Genomic DNA, 23,170 nt, shown 5'->3' on the forward strand with positions numbered 1-23,170 from the left:
CAGTTAAAATTGGGGGGAAGGGGGGGGGGGTCGAACCCTGCCCCCCGCTCCCCCATTAAAAATAGGGGGGTCGGGGCCCCCCCGATTGGGTAAAAGTGGGGGGCTGCCCCCCCCCCAGCACACCCAGGAGCAAATAAACCCCCAGAGCCCCCCCGGGGGGGGCAAATTCACCCCTGAATTACCTCGGGGGGGGGGGGAACCCCCCTTAATTACCCTTTTGGGGGGGCAACCCCCCCCCCCCAACCCCCCAGGGGGTAAATACAACCTATATATTACCCGAGGGGCCGTAAACCCCCCCCCCTTACCACCGGGGGGGGGCAAATCCTCCCCCTATATTATCGGGGGGGGGCAAGTGCACCCCAATATTACCCTGGGGTGGTGGTGGTGGGGCAAATACAACCCCTGAACTACCCTCGGGGGGGGGGGGCAAATCTACCCCTTGATTTACCCCCCCGGGGGGGGGGGGCAAATTTACCCCTAAATCACCCCGGGGGGGGGGGTCACCCCTAAAATTACCCCATAGCGGGGGGGGGCACCCCCAAATCCCCCCCCCTCCCGGGACGCAGTGCTGCCAGGCAGGGGTCGGCAGCCCCGCTGCTCACCGGTGCGAGGTTGTTGCCCCCCACTCCGGGGGGTGGGGTTTACCCCCTGGGGGGGGGTCGTAGCCCCCCGGGGGGGGGGTGGGGGGGTTGGGGGGCCCCCCCCCCCCCCACCCTAGAAGTCGGCGAACTCCTTGGCGCAGCGGTCGGTGAGGGAGACGCGGATCTCCTCCTCCTCGTACTCGTCGAAGTTGCTGGTGTCCCCGGGGCCTTTGCACTTGGGCACGAAGGGGGCTTCCACCTACGGGCGGGGGGGCGGGCGTCTGGGTCCCCTCCATGGGACCCCCCCCTCCCCCTCAGACCCCCCCCCCCCAAATTTATGGTGGTCCCCAGAGATACTCTAAGGAGGCTCTGCCACCCCCAGGACCCCCCAGACCCCTCACGTCCCTGACCCCCACCCTGTAGGGTCCCCATGTCCCCTCCCAGGACCCCCCAGACCCCTCACGTCCCCAACCCCCACCCTGTAGGGTCCCCATGTCCCCTCATGTCCCCGACCCTGACCCCCACCCTGTAGGGTCCCCATGGCCCCTCCCAGGACCCCCCAGACCCCTCACGTCCCCGACCCCCACCCTGTAGGGTCCCCATGGCCCCTCCCAGGACCCCCCAGACCCCTCACGTCCCCGACCCCCACCCTGTAGGGTCCCCATGTCCCCTCATGTCCCCGACCCTGACCCCCACCCTGTACGGTCCCCATGGCCCCTCCCAGGACCCCCAGACCCCTCACGTCCCCGACCCCCACCCTGTAGGGTCCCCATGGCCCCTCCCAGGACCCCCCAGACCCCTCACGTCCCCGACCCCCACCCTGTAGGGTCCCCATGTCCCCTCATGTCCCCGACCCTGACCCCCACCCTGTACGGTCCCCATGGCCCCTCCCAGGACCCCCCAGACCCCTCACGTCCCCGACCCCCACCCTGTACGGTCCCCATGGCCCCTCCCAGGACCCCCCAGACCCCTCACGTCGCTGACCCCCACCCTGTAGGGTCCCCATGGCCCCTCACGTCCCCGACCCCGACCCCCACCCTGTAGGGTCCCCATGTCCCCTCATGTCCCTGACCCTGACCCCCACCCTGTAGGGTCCCCATGGCCCCTCCCAGGACCCCCCAGACCCCTCACGTCCCCGACCCCCACCCTGTAGGGTCCCCATGTCCCCTCATGTCCCCGACCCTGACCCCCACCCTGTAGGGTCCCCATGGCCCCTCCCAGGACCCCCCAGACCCCTCACGTCCCCGACCCCCACCCTGTAGGGTCCCCATGGCCCCTCACGTCCCCGACCCCGACCCCCACCCTGTAGGGTCCCCATGGCCCCTCCCAGGACCCCCCAGACCCCTCACGTTCCCAACCCCCACCCTGTAGGGTCCCCATGGCCCCTCCCAGGACCCCCCAGACCCCTCCTAGGACCTCGTAGTTCCTCACAGGTCCCCCAAGTCCCCTTCCAGGACCCCCTAGGTCCCCTCCAGGACCCCCCCCCATGTCCCCTAGGACCTCAGAAGCCTGCCCTGGGACCCCATAGACCCCCCCCCAGAACCCCCATGTCCCCTCCTAGGACCTTGTAGATTCTTGTAGGTCCCCCCAAAAGCCCCGCCAGGACCCCCATGTCCCCTCCTAGGACCCTGTAGGCCACCTCCAGGACCCCTGTGTCCCCTCCCAGGACCCCCTAGGGTCCCATAAGCCCACCCTAGGACCCCCACGTCCCCTCCTAGGTCCCTGTAGGCCCCTCTGGAACCCTCACGCCTTCTCCTAGGACCTTGTAGATCCCCCCCATGTCCCCTCCCAGGACACCAAAGTCCCTCCTAGGACCTCCATGTCCCATCTTAGGACCCCATAGGTTTCCATAGGTCCCTCACATCCCCTCCTAGGACCCCCTAGGGTCCCATAAGCCCACCCTAGGACCCTGGAGACCCCCCTGGAACCCTCACGCCTTCTCCTAGGACCTTGTAGATCCCCCCCATGTCCCCTCCCAGGACACCAAAGTCCCTCCTAGGACCTCCATGTCCCATCTTAGGACCCCATAGGTTTCCATAGGTCCCTCACATCCCCTCCTAGGACCCCCTAGGGTCCCATAAGCCCACCCTAGGACCCTGGAGACCCCCCTGGAACCCTCACGCCTTCTCCTAGGACCTTGTAGATCCCCCCCATGTCCCCTCCCACGACACCAAAGTCCCTCCTAGGACCTCCATGTCCCATCTTAGGACCCCATAGGTTTCCATAGGTCCCTCACATCCCCTCCTAGGACCCCCTAGGGTCCCATAAGCCCACCCTAGGACCCTGGAGACCCCCCTGGAACCCTCACGCCTTCTCCTAGGACCTTGTAGATCCCCCCCATGTCCCCTCCCAGGACACCAAAGTCCCTCCTAGGACCTCCAGGTCCCATCTTAGGACCCCATAGGTTTCCATAGGTCCCTCACGTCCCCTCCTAGGACCCCCAAGTCCCCTCCCAGGACCCCCTAGGGTCCCATAAGCCCACCCTAGGACCCCCATGTCCCCTCCTAGGACCCTGGAGACCCCCCCGGAACCCTCACGCCTTCTCCTAGGACCTTGTAGATCCCCCCATGTCCCCTCCCACGACACCAAAGTCCCTCCTAGGACCTCCATGTCCCATCTTAGGACCCCATAGGTTTCCATAGGTCCCTCACATCCCCTCCTAGGACCCCCTAGGGTCCCATAAGCCCACCCTAGGACCCTGGAGACCCCCCTGGAACCCTCACGCCTTCTCCTAGGACCTTGTAGATCCCCCCATGTCCCCTCCCAGGACACCAAAGTCCCTCCTAGGACCTCCATGTCCCATCTTAGGACCCCATAGATTTCCATAGGTCCCTCACATCCCCTCCTAGGACCCCCTAGGGTCCCATAAGGCCACCCTAGGACCCTGGAGACCCCCCTGGAACCCTCACGCCTTCTCCTAGGACCTTGTAGATCCCCCCCATGTCCCCTCCCACGACACCAAAGTCCCTCCTAGGACCTCCATGTCCCATCTTAGGACCCCATAGGTTTCCATAGGTCCCTCACATCCCCTCCTAGGACCCCCTAGGGTCCCATAAGCCCACCCTAGGACCCTGGAGACCCCCCTGGAACCCTCACGCCTTCTCCTAGGACCTTGTAGATCCCCCCCATGTCCCCTCCCACGACACCAAAGTCCCTCCTAGGACCTCCATGTCCCATCTTAGGACCCCATAGGTTTCCATAGGTCCCTCACATCCCCTCCTAGGACCCCCTAGGGTCCCATAAGCCCACCCTAGGACCCTGGAGACCCCCCTGGAACCCTCACGCCTTCTCCTAGGACCTTGTAGATCCCCCCATGTCCCCTCCCAGGACACCAAAGTCCCTCCTAGGACCTCCATGTCCCATCTTAGGACCCCATAGGTTTCCATAGGTCCCTCACGTCCCCTCCTAGGACCCCCAAGTCCCCTCCCAGGACCCCCTAGGGTCCCATAAGCCCACCCTAGGACCCCCATGTCCCCTCCTAGGACCCTGGAGACCCCCCCGGAACCCTCACGCCTTCTCCTAGGACCTTGTAGATCCCCCCATGTCCCCTCCCACGACACCAAAGTCCCTCCTAGGACCTCCATGTCCCATCTTAGGACCCCATAGGTTTCCATAGGTCCCTCACATCCCCTCCTAGGACCCCCTAGGGTCCCATAAGCCCACCCTAGGACCCTGGAGACCCCCCTGGAACCCTCACGCCTTCTCCTAGGACCTTGTAGATCCCCCCATGTCCCCTCCCAGGACACCAAAGTCCTTCCTAGGACCTCCAGGTCCCATCTTAGGACCCCATAGATTTCCATAGGTCCCTCACATCCCCTCCTAGGACCCCCTAGGGTCCCATAAGCCCACCCTAGGACCCTGGAGACCCCCCTGGAACCCTCACGCCTTCTCCTAGGACCTTGTAGATCCCCCCCATGTCCCCTCCCACGACACCAAAGTCCCTCCTAGGACCTCCATGTCCCATCTTAGGACCCCATAGGTTTCCATAGGTCCCTCACATCCCCTCCTAGGACCCCCTAGGGTCCCATAAGCCCACCCTAGGACCCTGGAGACCCCCCTGGAACCCTCACGCCTTCTCCTAGGACCTTGTAGATCCCCCCCATGTCCCCTCCCAGGACACCAAAGTCCCTCCTAGGACCTCCATGTCCCATCTTAGGACCCCATAGGTTTCCATAGGTCCCTCACGTCCCCTCCTAGGACCCCCAAGTCCCCTCCCAGGACCCCCTAGGGTCCCATAAGCCCACCCTAGGACCCCCATGTCCCCTCCTAGGACCCTGGAGACCCCCCCGGAACCCTCACGCCTTCTCCTAGGACCTTGTAGATCCCCCCATGTCCCCTCCCACGACACCAAAGTCCCTCCTAGGACCTCCATGTCCCATCTTAGGACCCCATAGGTTTCCATAGGTCCCTCACATCCCCTCCTAGGACCCCCTAGGGTCCCATAAGGCCACCCTAGGACCCTGGAGACCCCCCTGGAACCCTCACGCCTTCTCCTAGGACCTTGTAGATCCCCCCCATGTCCCCTCCCAGGACACCAAAGTCCCTCCTAGGACCTCCATGTCCCATCTTAGGACCCCATAGGTTTCCATAGGTCCCTCACGTCCCCTCCTAGGACCCCCAAGTCCCCTCCCAGGACCCCCTAGGGTCCCATAAGCCCACCCTAGGACCCCCATGTCCCCTCCTAGGACCCTGGAGACCCCCCCGGAACCCTCACGCCTTCTCCTAGGACCTTGTAGATCCCCCCATGTCCCCTCCCACGACACCAAAGTCCCTCCTAGGACCTCCATGTCCCATCTTAGGACCCCATAGGTTTCCATAGGTCCCTCACATCCCCTCCTAGGACCCCCTAGGGTCCCATAAGCCCACCCTAGGACCCTGGAGACCCCCCTGGAACCCTCACGCCTTCTCCTAGGACCTTGTAGATCCCCCCATGTCCCCTCCCAGGACACCAAAGTCCTTCCTAGGACCTCCAGGTCCCATCTTAGGACCCCATAGATTTCCATAGGTCCCTCACATCCCCTCCTAGGACCCCCTAGGGTCCCATAAGCCCACCCTAGGACCCTGGAGACCCCCCTGGAACCCTCACGCCTTCTCCTAGGACCTTGTAGATCCCCCCCATGTCCCCTCCCACGACACCAAAGTCCCTCCTAGGACCTCCATGTCCCATCTTAGGACCCCATAGGTTTCCATAGGTCCCTCACATCCCCTCCTAGGACCCCCTAGGGTCCCATAAGCCCACCCTAGGACCCTGGAGACCCCCCTGGAACCCTCACGCCTTCTCCTAGGACCTTGTAGATCCCCCCCATGTCCCCTCCCAGGACACCAAAGTCCCTCCTAGGACCTCCATGTCCCATCTTAGGACCCCATAGGTTTCCATAGGTCCCTCACGTCCCCTCCTAGGACCCCCAAGTCCCCTCCCAGGACCCCCTAGGGTCCCATAAGCCCACCCTAGGACCCCCATGTCCCCTCCTAGGACCCTGGAGACCCCCCCGGAACCCTCACGCCTTCTCCTAGGACCTTGTAGATCCCCCCATGTCCCCTCCCACGACACCAAAGTCCCTCCTAGGACCTCCATGTCCCATCTTAGGACCCCATAGGTTTCCATAGGTCCCTCACATCCCCTCCTAGGACCCCCTAGGGTCCCATAAGGCCACCCTAGGACCCTGGAGACCCCCCTGGAACCCTCACGCCTTCTCCTAGGACCTTGTAGATCCCCCCCATGTCCCCTCCCAGGACACCAAAGTCCCTCCTAGGACCTCCATGTCCCATCTTAGGACCCCATAGGTTTCCATAGGTCCCTCACGTCCCCTCCTAGGACCCCCAAGTCCCCTCCCAGGACCCCCTAGGGTCCCATAAGCCCACCCTAGGACCCCCATGTCCCCTCCTAGGACCCTGGAGACCCCCCCGGAACCCTCACGCCTTCTCCTAGGACCTTGTAGATCCCCCCATGTCCCCTCCCACGACACCAAAGTCCCTCCTAGGACCTCCATGTCCCATCTTAGGACCCCATAGGTTTCCATAGGTCCCTCACATCCCCTCCTAGGACCCCCTAGGGTCCCATAAGGCCACCCTAGGACCCTGGAGACCCCTCCCAAACCCTCACGCCTTCTCCTAGGACCTTGTAGATCCCCCCATGTCCCCTCCCAGGACACCAAAGTCCCTCCTAGGACCTCCATGTCCCATCTTAGGACCCCATAGGTTTCTGTAGGTCCCCCATGTCCCCTCCTAGGACCCCCGTATCCTCCCTATCCCCCCCCTTCCTAAGACCCCCTAGCCCCCCCCCCCCCCAAGCCCACCTTGCGCTGGTAGATGGCGATCCAGTCGGTGGTGGAGAACCATTTGTGACCCTTGATGTCGGCGACGCCGTTGCGGAGGTTCCCGAAGCGCTTGGTCAGGTCGACCTGGAGCAGGTTGCGCAGGAGGTCCTTCAGGTCCGAGCTGAAGTGCGAGGGGAACCGCACCTGCGGGCGTGGGGTCAGCCGGGGGCCTGGGTCCCCAGCGCCGAGGTGGGGGCCTGGGTCCCCGGGGGAGGGGGGCCTGGGTCCCTGGGACCCCGTTAGAGAGGTGGGGGGAGATGACCCGGGGGGGCTTGGATGGGGGGGGATGCTCTATGGCGGGGCCTGGATGTCTGGGTCCCCATTAGAGGGGTGAGGGGATGACCTGGGGGGGCTTGGATGGGGGGGGATGCTCTATGGGGGGGGGGGCTGGATGGCTGGGTCCCCATTAGAGGGGGTGGGGGGGTTGTCCTGGGGGGGCTGGGTCCCTGGGTCCCCATTAGAGGGGTGGGGGGATGACCCGGGGGGGGCTTGGATGCCTGGGTCCCCATTAGAGGGGTGGGGGGGTTGTCCTGGGGGGGCTGGGTCCCTGGGACCCCGTTAGAGAGGTGGGGGGAGATGACCCGGGGGGGCTTGGGTGGGGGGGATGCTCTATGGGGGGGGGGCTGGATGCCTGGGGATGCTCTATGGGGGGGCCTGGATGCCTGGGACCCCATTAGAGGGGTGGGGGGATGACCCGGGGGGGGCTTGGATGGGGGGGATGCTCTATGGGGGGGGCTGGATGGCTGGGTCCCCACTGGGGAGGGTGGGGGGTGTCCTGGGGGGGCCTGGATGCCTGGGACCCCTTTGCCGGGGGGGGGGGGGGGAGGGAGGGGAGCCCAGCAAGGCCCCAGTGACTGCCAGGTTCTCTCCCAGTGGCACCAGTGCTCCCAGTCTCCGCCCTGATATCCCTGGTCCCTCTCCCAGTCTCTGCCAGTGTCCTCAGGCTCTTTCCCAGTTGCCCCCCACTGCTCCCAGTCCCTCTCCAGTCCCCTATATGCCTCTCCCAGTAGCTCTCCCAGTGCTCCCAGTCTTCCCAGGCCCTCTCTGAGGGCTCCCAGTCCCTCTCCCAGTCCTCCCAGTACTCTCCGTCCTTCCAGTCTTCCCAATCCCTTTCCCAGTGCTCCCATTCCTCCCAATCCCTCTCCCAGTCCCCCCCATTACTCCCAGTCCCTCTCCCAGTCCCCCCCAGTGCTCCCAGTCCCTCTCCCAGTCCCCCTAGTTCCTCTCCCAGTGCTCCCAGTCCATCTCCCATTCCACACCCGTTACTCCCAGGCCCTCTCCCAGTCCTCCCAGACCCTCTCCCAGTCCTTTCAGTCCTCCCAGACCCTCTCCCAGTTCCCCCAGTCCCTCTCCCAGTCCCCCCCATCCTCCCAGACCCCCTCCCATTCCTCTCCCAGTTCCCCCAGTGCTCCCAGTCCACCTCCCAGTCCCTCCCATCCTCCCAGCCCCCCTCCCAGTCCTCCCAGACCCTCTCCCAGTCCCCCAGACGCCCTCCCATTCCTCTCCCAGTTCCCCCAGTGCTCCCAGTCCACCTCCCAGTCCACACCCGTTACTCCCAGGCCCTCTCCCAGTTCCCCCAGACCCTCCCATCCTCCCAGCCCCCCTCCCAGTCCTCCCAGACCCTCTCCCAGTCCCCCCAGTCCCTCTCATCCTCCCAGACCCCCTCCCATTCCTCTCCCAGTTCCCCCAGTGCTCCCAGTCCCCCCAGTTCTTCTCCCTTTCCCTACCACCCCAAGCCCCCCCATAACACCCCCAACCCCACGCATCCCCAAACCATCCCCATAACCCCCCCGGGGGAGACCCCCACCCCCCCCGAGGACCCCTAAACCCCCTGGGGATCCCCCCAGACCCCCCCCACCCCGAGCCAGGACCCTCTCCCCTCGAGCCAGGACCCCCCCTGCCCCGAGCCAGGACCCTCTCCCCTCGAGCCAGGACCCCCCCCGCCCCGAGCCAGGACCCTCTCCCCTCGAGCCAGGACCCCCCCCGCCCCGAGCCAGGACCCCCCCCGCCCCGAGCCAGGACCCTCTCCCCTCGAGCCAGGACCCCCCCCGCCCCGAGCCAGGACCCCCCCCTGCCCCGAGCCAGGACCCTCTCCCCTCGAGCCAGGACCCCCCCCGCCCCGAGCCAGGACCCTCTCCCCTCGAGCCAGGACCCCCCCAGCCCCGAGCCAGGACCCCCCCCTGCCCCGAGCCAGGACCCTCTCCCCTCGAGCCAGGACCCCCCCCGCCCCGAGCCAGGACCCTCTCCCCTCGAGCCAGGACCCCCCCCGCCCCGAGCCAGGACCCTCTCCCCTCGAGCCAGGACCCCCCCCGCCCCGAGCCAGGACCCTCTCCCCTCGAGCCAGGACCCCCCCCGCCCCGAGCCAGGACCCCCCCCGCCCCGAGCCAGGACCCTCTCCCCTCGAGCCAGGACCCCCCCAGCCCCGAGCCAGGACCCCCCCTGCCCCGAGCCAGGACCCTCTCCCCTCGAGCCAGGACCCCCCCTGCCCCGAGCCAGGACCCTCTCCCCTCGAGCCAGGACCCCCCCCACCCCGAGCCAGGACCCCCCCTGCCCCGAGCCAGGACCCTCTCCCCTCGAGCCAGGACCCCCCCCGCCCCGAGCCAGGACCCTCTCCCCTCGAGCCAGGACCCTCCCCCCCCGAGCCAGGACACCCCCCCCGGGGGGGGGGCCCAGGACCCCCCCTCACCTTCCCCGAGACGATCTTCTCATAGATCTGGATGGGCTGGTCGGCGAAGAAGGGGGGGTACCCGGCCGCCATCTCGTAGATGAGGACCCCCAGGGCCCACCAGTCCACAGCCTTATTGTACCCCTGGGGAGGGGGGGGGGGACGACACACACATGGGGTGACAAAATCTGGGGGGGTTGGGGGGGTCCCCAAGGGGGTTTAAGCCACCCCCTCACCTTGCTGAGGATGATTTCGGGTGCCAGGTACTCGGGGGTGCCGCACAGCGTCCAGGTCCGGCCCTTCACCCGCTTGGCGAAGCCGAAATCTGTCACCTGGGGGGGGGGGGTGTGGATGGGGACCCCCACCGGTGTGTGGGGGGGTCGGGGTTAGGGTGGGCGGGGGGCGATGGGGTGTTTGGGGGGGGTTGTGGGGTGGCCCCGGGGTGGATTGGGGGGGGGATTTGGGGGGTTGAAGGGGGGGATTTAGAGGGGATTAAGGTGTATCTTGGGGGGGGGGCAAGGGGGTTTTGGGGTGTATTTGGGGGGGTTTGGGTAAATTTGGGGGGCTTTGGGGTGCCCTGGGGGGGTTATTTGGGGGGATTAAGGGCTATTGGAGGGGGAACAAGTGGGTTTGGGGTGTATTTGGGGGGTTTTGGGTAACCTCAGGGGGCTTTGGGGTACCCTAGGGGGGTTATTTGGGGGGATTAAGGGCTATTGGAGGGGGGACGAGGGGGTTTTGGGGTGTATTTGGGGGGGTTTGGGTAACTTTGGGGGGCTTTGGGGTGCCCTGGGGGGTTATTTGGGGGGATTAAGGGCTATTGGAGGGGGGACGAGGGGGTTTTGGGTGTATTTGGAGGGCTTTGGGTAACTTTGGGGTGCCCTGGGGGGTTATTTGGGGGGATTAAGGGCTATTGGAAGGGGAACAAGTGGGTTTGGGGTGTATTTGGGGGGGTTTGGGTAACTTTGGGGGGCTTTGGGGTGCCCTGGGGGGTTATTTGGGGGGATTAAGGGCTATTGGAGGGGGGACGAGGGGGTTTGGGGGTGTATTTGGGGGGGTTTGAGTAACTTTGGGGGGCTTTGGGGTACCCTAGGGGGGTTATTTGGGGGGATTAAGGGCTATTGGAGGGGGGACGAGGGGGTTTGGGGGTGTATTTGGGGGCCCCCCGAGCCAGGACACCCCCCCCGGGGGGGGGGCCCAGGACCCCCCCTCACCTTCCCCGAGACGATCTTCTCATAGATCTGGATGGGCTGGTCGGCGAAGAAGGGGGGGTACCCGGCCGCCATCTCGTAGATGAGGACCCCCAGGGCCCACCAGTCCACAGCCTTATTGTACCCCTGGGGAGGGGGGGGGGGACGACACACACATGGGGTGACAAAATCTGGGGGGGTTGGGGGGGTCCCCAAGGGGGTTTAAGCCACCCCCTCACCTTGCTGAGGATGATTTCGGGTGCCAGGTACTCGGGGGTGCCGCACAGCGTCCAGGTCCGGCCCTTCACCCGCTTGGCGAAGCCGAAATCTGTCACCTGGGGGGGGGGGGTGTGGATGGGGACCCCCACCGGTGTGTGGGGGGGTCGGGGTTAGGGTGGGCGGGGGGCGATGGGGTGTTTGGGGGGGGTTGTGGGGTGGCCCCGGGGTGGATTGGGGGGGGGATTTGGGGGGTTGAAGGGGGGGATTTAGAGGGGATTAAGGTGTATCTTGGGGGGGGGCAAGGGGGTTTTGGGGTGTATTTGGGGGGGTTTGGGTAAATTTGGGGGGCTTTGGGGTGCCCTGGGGGGGTTATTTGGGGGATTAAGGGCTATTGGAGGGGGAACAAGTGGGTTTGGGGTGTATTTGGGGGGTTTTGGGTAACCTCAGGGGGCTTTGGGGTACCCTAGGGGGGTTATTTGGGGGGATTAAGGGCTATTGGAGGGGGGACGAGGGGGTTTTGGGGTGTATTTGGGGGGGTTTGGGTAACTTTGGGGGGCTTTGGGGTGCCCTGGGGGGTTATTTGGGGGATTAAGGGCTATTGGAGGGGGACGAGGGGGTTTTGGGGTGTATTTGGAGGGCTTTGGGTAACTTTGGGGTGCCCTGGGGGGTTATTTGGGGGGATTAAGGGCTATTGGAAGGGGAACAAGTGGGTTTGGGGTGTATTTGGGGGGGTTTGGGTAACTTTGGGGGGCTTTGGGGTGCCCTGGGGGGTTATTTGGGGGGATTAAGGGCTATTGGAGGGGGGACGAGGGGGTTTGGGGGTGTATTTGGGGGGGTTTGAGTAACTTTGGGGGGCTTTGGGGTACCCTAGGGGGGTTATTTGGGGGGATTAAGGCTATTGGAGGGGGGACGAGGGGGTTTGGGGGTGTATTTGGGGGGGTTTGAGTAACTTTGGGGGCTTTGGGGTGCCCTGGGGGGTTATTTGGGGGGATTAAGGGCTATTGGAGGGGGGACGAGGGGGTTTTGGGGTGTATTTGGGGGGCTTTGGGTAACTTTGGGGGGCTTTGGGGTACCCTAGGGGGGTTATTTGGGGGGATTAAGGGCTATTGGAGGGGGGACGAGGGGGTTTTGGGGTGTATTTGGGGGGTTTTGGGTAACTTCGGGGGGCTTTGGGGTGCCCTGGGGGGGTTATTTGGGGGGATTAAGGGCTATTGGAGGGGGGACGAGGGGTTTTGGGGTGTATTTGGGGGGTTTTGGGTAACTTTGGGGGGCTTTAGGGGGTTATTTGGGGGGATTAAGGGCTATTGGAGGGGGGACGAGGGGGTTTTGGGGTGTATTTGGGGGGCTTTGGGTAACTTTGGGGGGCTTTGGGGTACCCTGGGAGAGCTATTTGGGGGGATTAAGGGCTACTGGAGGGGGGGCAAGGGGGTTTTGGGTGTATTTGGGGGGGTTTGAGTAACTTCGGGGGGCTTTGGGGTGCCCTGGGGGGTTATTTGGGGGGATTAAGGGCTACTGGAGGGGGGGCAAGGGGGTTTTGGGGTGTATTTGGGGGGTTTTGGGTAACTTGGGGGGGGCTGTGCGGATGCCTAGAGTATTTCGGGGTGCCTAGGGGGTACTTGAAGGGATTAAGGGGGTGCAGCAGGAGGTTTTGGGGTGCATTCGGCCTGTTTCGGGTACCTCGACACGTCCCTGCCAGTCGCAACCAGCTTTGGGGGAGGACTGAAGGCAGGGGGGAGTATTGGGGGGGGGGGGGGGGATTTGGGGGGTGCAGGAGAGTATCGGGGGGCACAGGGGAGTATTTTGGGGCGCAGGGGGGTATTTTGGGGTACCTCGATGTAGCCCTGCTGGTTGATGAGCAGCTTGGGAGGAGGTTGGGGGCAGTGGGGGGTATGGGAAGGGTGTGAGGGGGTTTGGGGGGCACAGGGGGGTATTTTGGGGTGCAGGGGGGTATTTTGGGGCGCAGGGGGGTATTTTGGGGTACCTCGATGTAGCCCTCCTGCTCGATGAGCAGGTTGGGAGGAGGTTGGGGGCAGTGGGGGGTATTGGAAGGGTGTGAGGGGGATTGGGGGGGCACAGGGGGGGTTTGGGGGGTATTTTGGGGCGCAGGGGAGTATTTTGGGGCGCAGGGGGGTATTTTGGGGTACCTCGATGTAGCCCTGCTGGTCGATGAGCAGGTTCTCGGGTTTCAGGTCGCGGTAGATGAGGTCGAGCGCGTGCAGGTACTCGAAGGTCAGCACGATTTGGGCAGCGTAGAAGCGGGCATGGGGCTCGCTGGGGGGGGGGGGGGGATCCTTCTGAGACCCCCCCCACCCTCCAGACCCCCCTGAAAACCCCCCAGGGACCCCTTGGGAACCCCTGGAGACCCCCCAGCTCCCCCTCAAGACCCTAAGACCCCCTTGGACCCCCCTGTCACCCCCACCATCCCCAGAGACCCCCCAGAACCCCTCAGAGACCCCTTCCGGGGACCCCCAGAACCAAGCCAGACCCTTTCTGAGGCCCCCCCAGAACCCCTGAGACCCCCCCAAGACCCTTTGGGACCCCCCGCAACCCCCAGAGACACCCCTGAGACCCCCCCCAAGACCCTTTGGGACCCCCGCAACCCCCAGAGACACCCCTGAGACCCCCCCCAGATACCCCCGAGACCCTGACAACCCCCAGAAGTCCCCAGGGGCCCCCCCCAGAGACCCCTCAAACCCCATCAAGACCCTTCCTGGGACCCCCACAATACCCAAATCCCCCATAGGACCCCCCCCCAGAAGTCCCCAAGGACCACCAGAGACCCCATGGGACCTCTCCAATCTCCCCTGTGACTCCCCAGGGACCCCTCAGAGACCCCCAACACCCTCCCTGGGACCCCTCAATCCCCCCAAGACCCTCTCTGGGACCCCCACAATCCCCACAACCCCCCGGGAACCCCCAGAAGTCCCCAAGAACCACCCAGACCCCTCAGGGACCCTCAGAGATCCCCAAGACCCTTCCTGGGACCCCTCAAAGACCCTCAAGACCTGTCCTGGGACCCCCACATTCCCCAGAACCCCCCTGAAAACTCCCAGAAGTCCCCAATGACCACCCAGCGACCCCATGGGACCACCCAGCGACCCCAAGACCCTTCCTGGGACCCCTCAAATCCCCCCAAGACCCTTCTTGGAACTGCCACAATCCCCAGAACCCCCCTGAGAACCCCCCAGAAGTCCCCAAGGGCCACCCAGAGACCTCCTGGGACCTCTCCAATCCCCCCCCAAGACCCCCCCAGGGACCACCAAGACCTTTCCCGGGACCCCCACAATACCCAGACCCCCCCGGGAACCCCCAGAAGTCCCCAAGAACCACCCAGTGACCCCATGGGACCTCTCCAATCCCCCCTGAGATCCCCCAGGGACACCTCAGAGACCCCCAACACGCTTCCTGGGACCCCCACAATCCCCACAACCCCCTTGGGAACCCCCAGAAGTCCCAAGAACCACCCCCGACACCCCATGGGACCCCTGGGACACCCCTGGGACCCCCCAGACTCCTGCTCACCTGAAGCGGCCGATGCGGCGGAGGTGGGAGAACATCTCCCCCCCCGGGATGTACTCCATCACCATGTACAGGTTGGAGTTGTCCTGCCGGAGGGGGACGGGGGACGTCCACGGGGGACAGGGGACACCTTGGGGACAGCCCGGGGGGGACGGGGGACGTCCAAGGGGGACAGGGGACACTCTGGGGACCAACCGAGGGGGATGGGGGATACCCCAGGGGGACAGGGGACATCTAAGGGGGACAGGGGACACCTTGGGGACAGCCCAGGGGGGACGGGGGACATCCAAGGGGGACAGGGAACACTCTGGGGACTAAGGGGGATGGGGGATACCCCAGGGACCACCTGAGGGGGACAGGGGACACCCCAGGGGGACAGGGGACATCTAAGGGGGACAGGGGACGCCTTGGGGACAGCCTGAGGGTGATGAGGGACACCCAAGGGGAATGGGGGACACCCTGGGGACCATCCGTGGGGGACAGGGGACATCTCGGGGACAGCCTGAGGGTGATGGGGGACACCTTACAGACCACCCGAGGGGGACAAGGGACACCCCGGTGACATCCCAGTGTCTTGGCACAATGGAGGACTCCTCACAGATGTGGGGACACCCGGGACGGGGGGGGTGACGGGACACTGGGGGGGGGACACCCTGGTGGGACAGGGGACACTCTGGGGGCGATGGGATCATCTGGGGGAGACGGTGACCACCTTGAGGCCATGGGGACCACCCCGGGTGTGACAGGGACCCACTCTGGGGCCGTGGGGACCACCCTGGGGCCATGGGGACCACCCTGGGGCCATGGGGACAGTGGGGGGGGTGACAGGGACCCCCGTCCCCACCTTGAAGGAGTACTCGAGGCGGACGAGGAAGGGGAAGGTGACAGCCTGCAGGATCCGCTTCTCGTTCAGCGTGTGCTCGATCTGCTTCAGCTTCACCACCTGCGGGGACATCCTGTCACCCCTGGGGACACCCTGTGTCACCCCCCCCGCCCCACCCAGGGACAGACCCCTAGGGACAGCTTGTCCCACTGGGCTGGGAACAAGTGGGGACACCGGCGTGTCCCTCCCACCAATGCTGGGGACACTGGGCTCCCCCTAGGACCGAGGACAGGGAGGTCCCACCATGTTGGGGACACCAGGGACACCACCCACCGTGTTGGGGACACCAGGACACCCCCTGTGACTGAGGATACCAAGGTCCCCCCCTCAGGCTAGGGACATTGGGGATACTGAGGTGCCCCAAGACCCAATGCCATCAGCGTCCCACCCCACACTGGGGACACCGATGTCCCCCCCTCCATGTTGGGGACACCAATGTCCCTCCAGGACCAAAGACACCAACATCCCCCCACCCTGGGGACACCAATGTCCCCCTGGGAGTAATGACACCAGGGTCTCCCCATGTAGGGGACACCAAGGTCCCCTCAAGACCAATGACATCAGTGTGTGTCCCTCCATGTTGGGGACACCAAAGTCCCCCCAGACCCGATGACACCTGCGTCCCCCCATGTTGGGGACACCAAAGTCCCCCAGACCCGATGACACCAGCGTCCCCACATGCTGGGGACACCAAAGTCCCCCCAGACCCGATGACACCAGCGTCCCCACACGCTGGGGACACCAAAGTCCCCACAGACCCAATGACACCAGCGTCCCCACATGCTGGGGACACCAAAGTCCCCCCAGACCTGATGACACCAGCGTCCCCACATGCTGGGGACACCAAAGTCCCCCCCGACCCGATGACACCAGCGTCCCCACACGCTGGGGACACCAAAGTCCCCACAGACGCGATGACACCAGCGTCCCCACACGCTGGGGACACCAAAGTCCCCACAGACGCGATGACACCAGCGTCCCCACACGCTGGGGACACCAAAGTCCCCACAGACGCGATGACACCAGCGTCCCCACATGTTGGGGACACCAAAGTCCCCCCCGACCCGATGACACCAGCGTCCCCACATGCTGGGGACACCAAAGTCCCCCCAGACCTGATGACACCAGCGTCCCCCCACGTTGGGGACACCAAAGTCCCCCCAGACCCGATGACACCAGGGTCCCCACATGCTGGGGACACCAAAGTCCCCCCAGACCCGACGACACCAGCGTCCCCCCACGCTGGGGACACCAGGTCCCCCCCGACCCGATGACACCAGCGTCCCACATGTTGGGGACACCAAAGTCCCCCCACACCCGATGACACCAGCGTCTCCGCACCCTGGGGACACCAAAGTCCCCCCACACCCGATGACACCAGCATCCCCACATGCTGGGACACCAAAGTCCCCCCAGACCCGACGACACCAGCGTCTCCGCACCCTGGGGACACCAAAGTCCCCCCCGACCCGATGACACCAGCGTCCCCACACGCTGGGGACACCAAAGTCCCCACAGACCAAATGACACCAGCGTCCCCCCATGTTGGAGACACCAAAGTCCTCCCAGACCCAATGACACCAGCGTCCCCGCACCCTGGAGACACCAAAGTCCCCCCAGACCCGATGACACCAGCGTCCCCACATGCTGGGGACACCAAAGTCCCCCCAGACCCGATGACACCAGCGTCCCCACACACTGGGGACACCAAAGTCCCCACAGACCAAATGACACCAGCATCTCCCCATGTTGGGGACACCAAAGTCCCCCCACACCCAATGACACCAGCGTCCCCGCACCCTGGGGACACCAAAGTCCCCCAGACCCGATGACACCAGCGTCCCCACACGCTGGGGACACCAAAGTCCCCCCAGACCCGATGACACCAGTGTCCCCCCATGTTGGGGACACCAAAGTCCCCCCAGACCCGATGACACCAGCGTCCCCCCATGCTGGGGACACCAATACCCCCCCCGGCCACCACCACCGGTCCTCCCCAATGCCAGCGCGTGGCCAGTTGCCACCGCAGCCCCCCAGGATGTCCCCGTCCCTGTCACCTTCTGCTTATCGAGGATCTTCATGGCGTAGTGGTGGCCCGTGTCCTTGTGCCGCACCAGCATGACGCGCCCGAAGGAGCCCGTCCCCAGCGTCCGGATGCGCTCGAACTGCTCCAGGCTGGCCGTGTTCTGGGGACGGGGACACGGCAGTGTCACCCCCCTGGGGTGGCAGTGTCCCCTCTCTGGGGTCCCCGGGGTTCCCGAGGGGTGCTGAGGGGCTCCTGGACCTGCCTAGGGGACGTGGGACTGTCCCAAAGGGGACATGGGACCCCCCAAAGGGACCCTGAGTGATGGGAGGGGACAGGGGACACCCCAAAGGGACCCTGAGAGATGGGAGGGGACAGGGGACACCCCAAAGAGGATGTGGGACCCCCCCAAGGGACCCTGGGTCATAGGAGGGGACAGGGGACACCCCCAAAGGGACCCTGAGTGATGGGGGGGACCAGGACCCCCCAAAAGGGACAAGGGACCCCCCACAAAGGGACCCTGAGTGATGGGGGGGGACAGGGGACACCCCCAAAGGGACCCTGAGAGATGGGAGGGGACAGGGGAGACCCCAAAGAGGATGTGGGACCCCCCCAAGGGACCCTGGGTCATAGGAGGGGACAGGGGACACCCCCAAAGGGACCCTGAGTGATGGGGGGGACCAGGACCCCCCAAAAGGGACAAGGGACCCCCGACAAAGGGACCCTGAGTGATAGGAGGGGACAGGGGACACCCCCAAAGGGACCCTGAGAGATGGGAGGGGACAGGGGACCCCCTCAGGGGACCCTAAGCTCCGGGAGGGGATGAGGACCCCTCCAAAGGGACACAGGACACCCCCAAGGGAAAAGGGACCCCCCCAAAAGGGGACCCTGAGTAAAAGGAAGGGACATGGGGACCCCCCAAAGGGACATGGGACCCCCATGGGGACCCCAAGCTCAAAAAGGGGACCAGGACCCCTCAAAGGGACAAGGGACCCCCCCCAAAGGGACCCTGAGTGATGGGGGGGGACAGGGGACACCCCCAAAGGGGACAAGGGACCCCCCCCAAAGGGACCCTGAGTGATGGGGGGGACCAGGACCCCCCCAAAGGGACAAGGGACCCCCCCCAAAGGGACCCTGAGTGATGGGGGGGACCAGGACCCCCCCAAAGGGACAAGGGACCCCCCCCAAAGGGACCCTGAGTGATGGGGGGGGGACCAGGACCCCCCCAAAGGGACAAGGGACCCCCCCCAAAGGGACCCTGAGTGATGGGGGGACCAGGACCCCCCCAAAGGGACACGGGACCCCCCCCAAAGGGACCCTGAGTGATGGGGGGGACCAGGACCCCCCCAAAGGGACAAGGGACCCCCCCCAAAGGGACCCTGAGTGATGGGGGGGACCATGACCCCCCCCAAAGGGACACGGGACCCCCCTAAAGGGATCCTGAGTGATGGGGGGGACCTGGACCCCCCGAAAGGGACACGGGACCCCCCCAAAGGGACATGGGACCCCCATGGGGACCCCAAGCTCAGAAAGGGGACCAGGACCCCCCCCAAAGGGACAAGGGACCCCCTCAAAGGGACCCTGAGTGATGGAGGGGGACCAGGACCCCCCCCAAAGGGGACAAGGGACCCCCCTAAAGGGACCCCTGAGTGATGGGGGGGACCAGGACCCCCCCAAAGGGACACGGGACCCCCCTAAAGGGACCCTGAGTGATGGGGGGGACCAGGACCCCCCCCAAAGGGACAAGGGACCCCCCCCAAAGGGATCCTGAGTGATGGGGGGGACCAGGACTCCCCCAAAGGGACACGGGACCCCCCTAAAGGGACCCTGAGTGATGGGGGGGACCTGGACCCCCCCAAAGGGACACGGGACCCCCCCCAAAGGGACCCTGAGTGATGGGGGGGACCAGGACCCCCCAAAGGGACACGGGACCCCCCCCCAAAGGGACCCTGAGTGATGGGGGGGACCAGGACCCCCCCAAAGGGACAAGGGACCCCCCCCAAAGGGACCCTGAGTGATGGGGGGGACCAGGACCCCGCCAAGGGGACACGGGATCCCCCCAAAGGGACCCTGAGTGATGGGGGGGACCAGGACCCCCCCCCAAAGGGACACGGGACCCCCCTAAAGGGACCCTGAGTGATGGGGGGGGACCTGGACCCCCCGAAAGGGACACGGGACCCCCCCAAAGGGACATGGGACCCCCATGGGGACCCCAAGCTCAGAAAGGGGACCAGGACCCCCCCCAAAGGGACAAGGGACCCCCTCAAAGGGACCCTGAGTGATGGAGGGGGACCAGGACCCCCCCCAAAGGGGACAAGGGACCCCCCCCAAAGGGACCCTGAGTGATGGGGGGGACCAGGACCCCCCCAAAGGGACACGGGACCCCCCTAAAGGGACCCTGAGTGATGGGGGGGACCAGGACCCCCCCAAAGGGACAAGGGACCCCCCCCCAAAGGGACCCTGAGTGATGGGGGGGACCAGGACCCCCCCAAAGGGACACGGGACCCCCCTAAAGGGACCCTGAGTGATGGGGGGGACCAGGACCCCCCCAAAGGGACAAGGGACCCCCCCCAAAGGGACCCTGAGTGATGGGGGGGACCAGGACCCCCCCAAAGGGACACGGGACCCCCCTAAAGGGACCCTGAGTGATGGGGGGGACCAGGACCCCCCCAAAGGGACAAGGGACCCCCCCCAAAGGGATCCTGAGTGATGGGGGGGACCAGGACCCCCCCAAAGGGACACGGGACCCCCCTAAAGGGACCCTGAGTGATGGGGGGGACCTGGACCCCCCCAAAGGGACACGGGACCCCCCCCAAAGGGACCCTGAGTGATGGAGGGGGACCAGGACCCCCCCAAAGGGGACAAGGGACCCCCCCCAAAGGGACCCTGAGTGATGGGGGGGACCAGGACCCCTCCAAGGGGACAAGGGACCCCCCCAAACCTTCCGAGAAGGACACAGGACACCCCCACCCCCAGTCCCCTGAGAGGGGACATGGCCCCCCCTCCCCCCCCCCCCAAGGATAGAAGGGACCCCCCCAGCCACCCAGGTGGGGACACGGGACCCCCCTGGTTCTTTGGGGGGACACAGGGGATCCCCAGGAGGGGACATGGGGGGGGGGGGGGGCACACGTACCTGGGCCGGGTTCTCCCATTTTTTGAGAAAATCCTCCTTGGCTCGGGCCAAAAACTCCTTCACTGGGGGGGGGACGACATAGGGGGGGACAAGGAGGGGGGGGTCAGCAGCAGCACCCCCCCAAAAACCCCCCAAAACCCCCACAGCAGGCCCAGCCGAGGGACCCAGGCGCCCGGGCCCCCCCAAAACCCTCAGAGCCCCCCCCTCACCGTCCTCCATGCCACGGACCCAGGCGTCCGGGAGCTGCCGCCGGGCGATGACCCCGGGGGGGGGACAACAGACTTTGTCCCCAGGGGCACACGTGACCCACGCTGGTGTCGCCCCCCCACCGCCCCTCCCAGTATGGCCCAGTAAGGCTTGAATATCCCAGTACCCACAGTGTGGGAGGGCAAATAAGATGGAGGGGGGGGGGATAAGCCCCCCCACTTCAAGAGGGGAAACTGAGGCAGGGAGGAGCCGAGCGGCCGGAGGACCCAGGTGTCCGGGAGCAAACACCCCCCTCCCACCCCCCCAAAGCAGGTGAGCCCCCACTTGGGGACCCCCCCAAACACCCCAGGGGTTGGCGGGGGACCCAGGCATCTGAGGAGGCCGGGGGGGACCCCTAAGGGGGGGGGGACACGACACCCCCTTGGCTCCCCTCAGTCAGGGCTGACCGGGGGGGGGGGGGGGGGGGCTGAGGACCCCCGCTTTTGGGGTCCCCCTGGCCCAGGCTGTTCCCGGGGGGATCTCCCCGGTGCCCCCCCCCCCCAGGGGCCATCACCCCCCTCGGTGGCCTCTCAGGGCACCCCCCCCCCCAAGCCAGGCGGGGTCCTGATGTCCCCCCAGGGTCCCTCTGGTCCCTCAATAACCCCCAGGTACCCCAATACCCACCAGTGCCCCCCCTAATACCCCCCCCCGCTGTCCCCTCTGTCCCCCCAAGTGGCCCCTCAGCCCCCCAATACCCCCTCAATCCCCCCCACTTTCCCAATACCCCCCCCCACGTGTCCCCTGGGTCCCAGATAAACCCTGGGCTGGGACAGGGTCCCCAACCCCCCCCCCCGGCCCCCCAAGACCCCCTCAGCGTCCCCTCGGTCCCCCCCAGCCCTCCCGGTGTCCCTTCGGTCCCCTCCGGCCACACGGATGCCCCCCCCCCCCCCCGGTGTCCCCTGTCCCCCGGTACCGCCTGCGTCCCCCCAGCTACCGGTCACGGAGAAATGGGGGTGGGGTCTGCACCAGCCACACCCCTTCTGCCCCCTCCCCCTCCCGGGGGACCCAGCATTCCGGGCCCTGCACCCCCCTTTCCTCCATCGCCCCCTCCCCCCAGGACCCTGGGGACCCCCCCCCAGCTCCGCACCTGCTGAAGCCCCGCCCCTTCCCGCAGGCCCCGCCCCAATCCCCCGGCAACGCCCAGCTTGTCCCGCCCTTCCCCCTAAGCCCCGCCCTATCCCCATAGCAACCCCGCCATGCCCCGCCCTTTCCCCCAGGCGCCCCTCCTGTCCCCATGGCAACCCCCAGCGCCCCGCCCCTTCCCCCCACGCCCTGCCCTGTCCCCACGGCAACCCCGCGCAGGCCACGCCTCCTTCCCCTAGGCCCCGCCCTGCCCCAATGGCAACCCCACGTGCCCTGCCCCTGTCCCCCAGGGCCTGCCCCTGTTCCCACGGCAACCGCACAGGCCCCGCCCCTTCCCTCAAGCCCCACCCCCGCGCTCCCCCCACGCTCCCCGCTCTGGGGGGGGGGGAGACACCCCCGGGATCCTCCCCACGCCGGGGGGATGGGGCAAGCGGCCCCTTCCACCCCCCGAGACCCCGGGGGCAAACGCCCCCCGGGGCCCGTCTGCCCCCCCGGGACTCCTCTGCCCCCCCCAAACACTCCCGCGGCAAGCGGCCCCGGAGCCCCCACGCAGCCCCCCCCCGCCCGGTGTGAGCCCCTCCAGCGGGGCCGGTGTCCCCCCGGTGGCCCAGCACACCCGCCCCGCCGTGTTCAGCCAGCTGCCCCCCCCCGGTTCCCCCGGTCCCGGCCCAGCTCGGACCGACCCCCATCAGTCCGGTCCTCCCGGCCCGGTTCCCCTCAGCCGGGCCCGCTCCCCCCGGTCCCGGCCGCGCTCGCCCCAGCTCCCCCCGGCCAGGCCCAGTCCCCGGTCCCCGGTGCGGCCGCTCACCGCTCTCCAGCTCCCCGCCCTTCTTGGCGGCGGCGGCGTTGCCCATTTCGGGCCCCGTCGGCTCCGCGCTCGGCCCGGCCCGGCCGCCCGCTCCCGGCGGCCCGCCCCGCCCCGCCCCCCGCCGCTCATTGGTCCCGCCGCTCAGCCGCCGCCGTCCCATTGGTCGCCCCAGCACTGCCGCCCGCCCCGCCGCCGCCATTGGGCCCGGCCGCCTCTGAGGCGCCGCCCCTCCATTGGCCAGGGAAGCCGTCCCTCCGCGCTCGGCCCGCCCCCGCCCGCCGCTCATTGGCTGTGCCCGGATAAAAATAGAACCCGGGGGCTGCGGAGGAGGCGGGGCCTCGGTCGGGGGGGCGGGAATAAGCAGGGCTGTGGGCGAGGCCGGGAGAATGGGGCGTGGTCAAGCGGCGAGGTGGGCGGGGGCTGGGGAGATTGACGGGCGGTGGGAGGAGCTTGGGGAGAGATTGGCAGCGGGGGCGGGGCCAGGCCAGGCAGGGACCGTAGTCCCC

The 23,170-nt window shown here is 66.5% G+C and overlaps 1 protein-coding gene across 1 annotated transcript; it reads right to left on the reverse strand.

The window, feature by feature from the left end:
* Positions 1 to 677: 677 nt before the first annotated feature.
* LOC142421281 (cAMP-dependent protein kinase catalytic subunit alpha-like) lies at positions 678 to 22,765 on the reverse strand. The gene is made up of 10 exons (XM_075525866.1): positions 22,665 to 22,765; positions 20,528 to 20,589; positions 17,429 to 17,557; positions 15,333 to 15,431; positions 14,492 to 14,574; positions 13,114 to 13,240; positions 10,990 to 11,085; positions 10,775 to 10,897; positions 6,878 to 7,042; positions 678 to 840 (listed from the first exon to the last, which is right to left on the reverse strand). The coding sequence occupies exons 1-10, from the start codon at positions 22,708 to 22,710 to the stop codon at positions 715 to 717; spliced, it is 1,056 nt and encodes a 351-aa protein (XP_075381981.1). The 5' UTR covers positions 22,711 to 22,765; the 3' UTR covers positions 678 to 714.
* Positions 22,766 to 23,170: the final 405 nt, after the last annotated feature.

This window comes from Mycteria americana, chromosome 28 (assembly GCF_035582795.1).
Source record: "Mycteria americana isolate JAX WOST 10 ecotype Jacksonville Zoo and Gardens chromosome 28, USCA_MyAme_1.0, whole genome shotgun sequence".
Lineage (NCBI taxonomy): Eukaryota > Metazoa > Chordata > Aves > Ciconiiformes > Ciconiidae > Mycteria > Mycteria americana.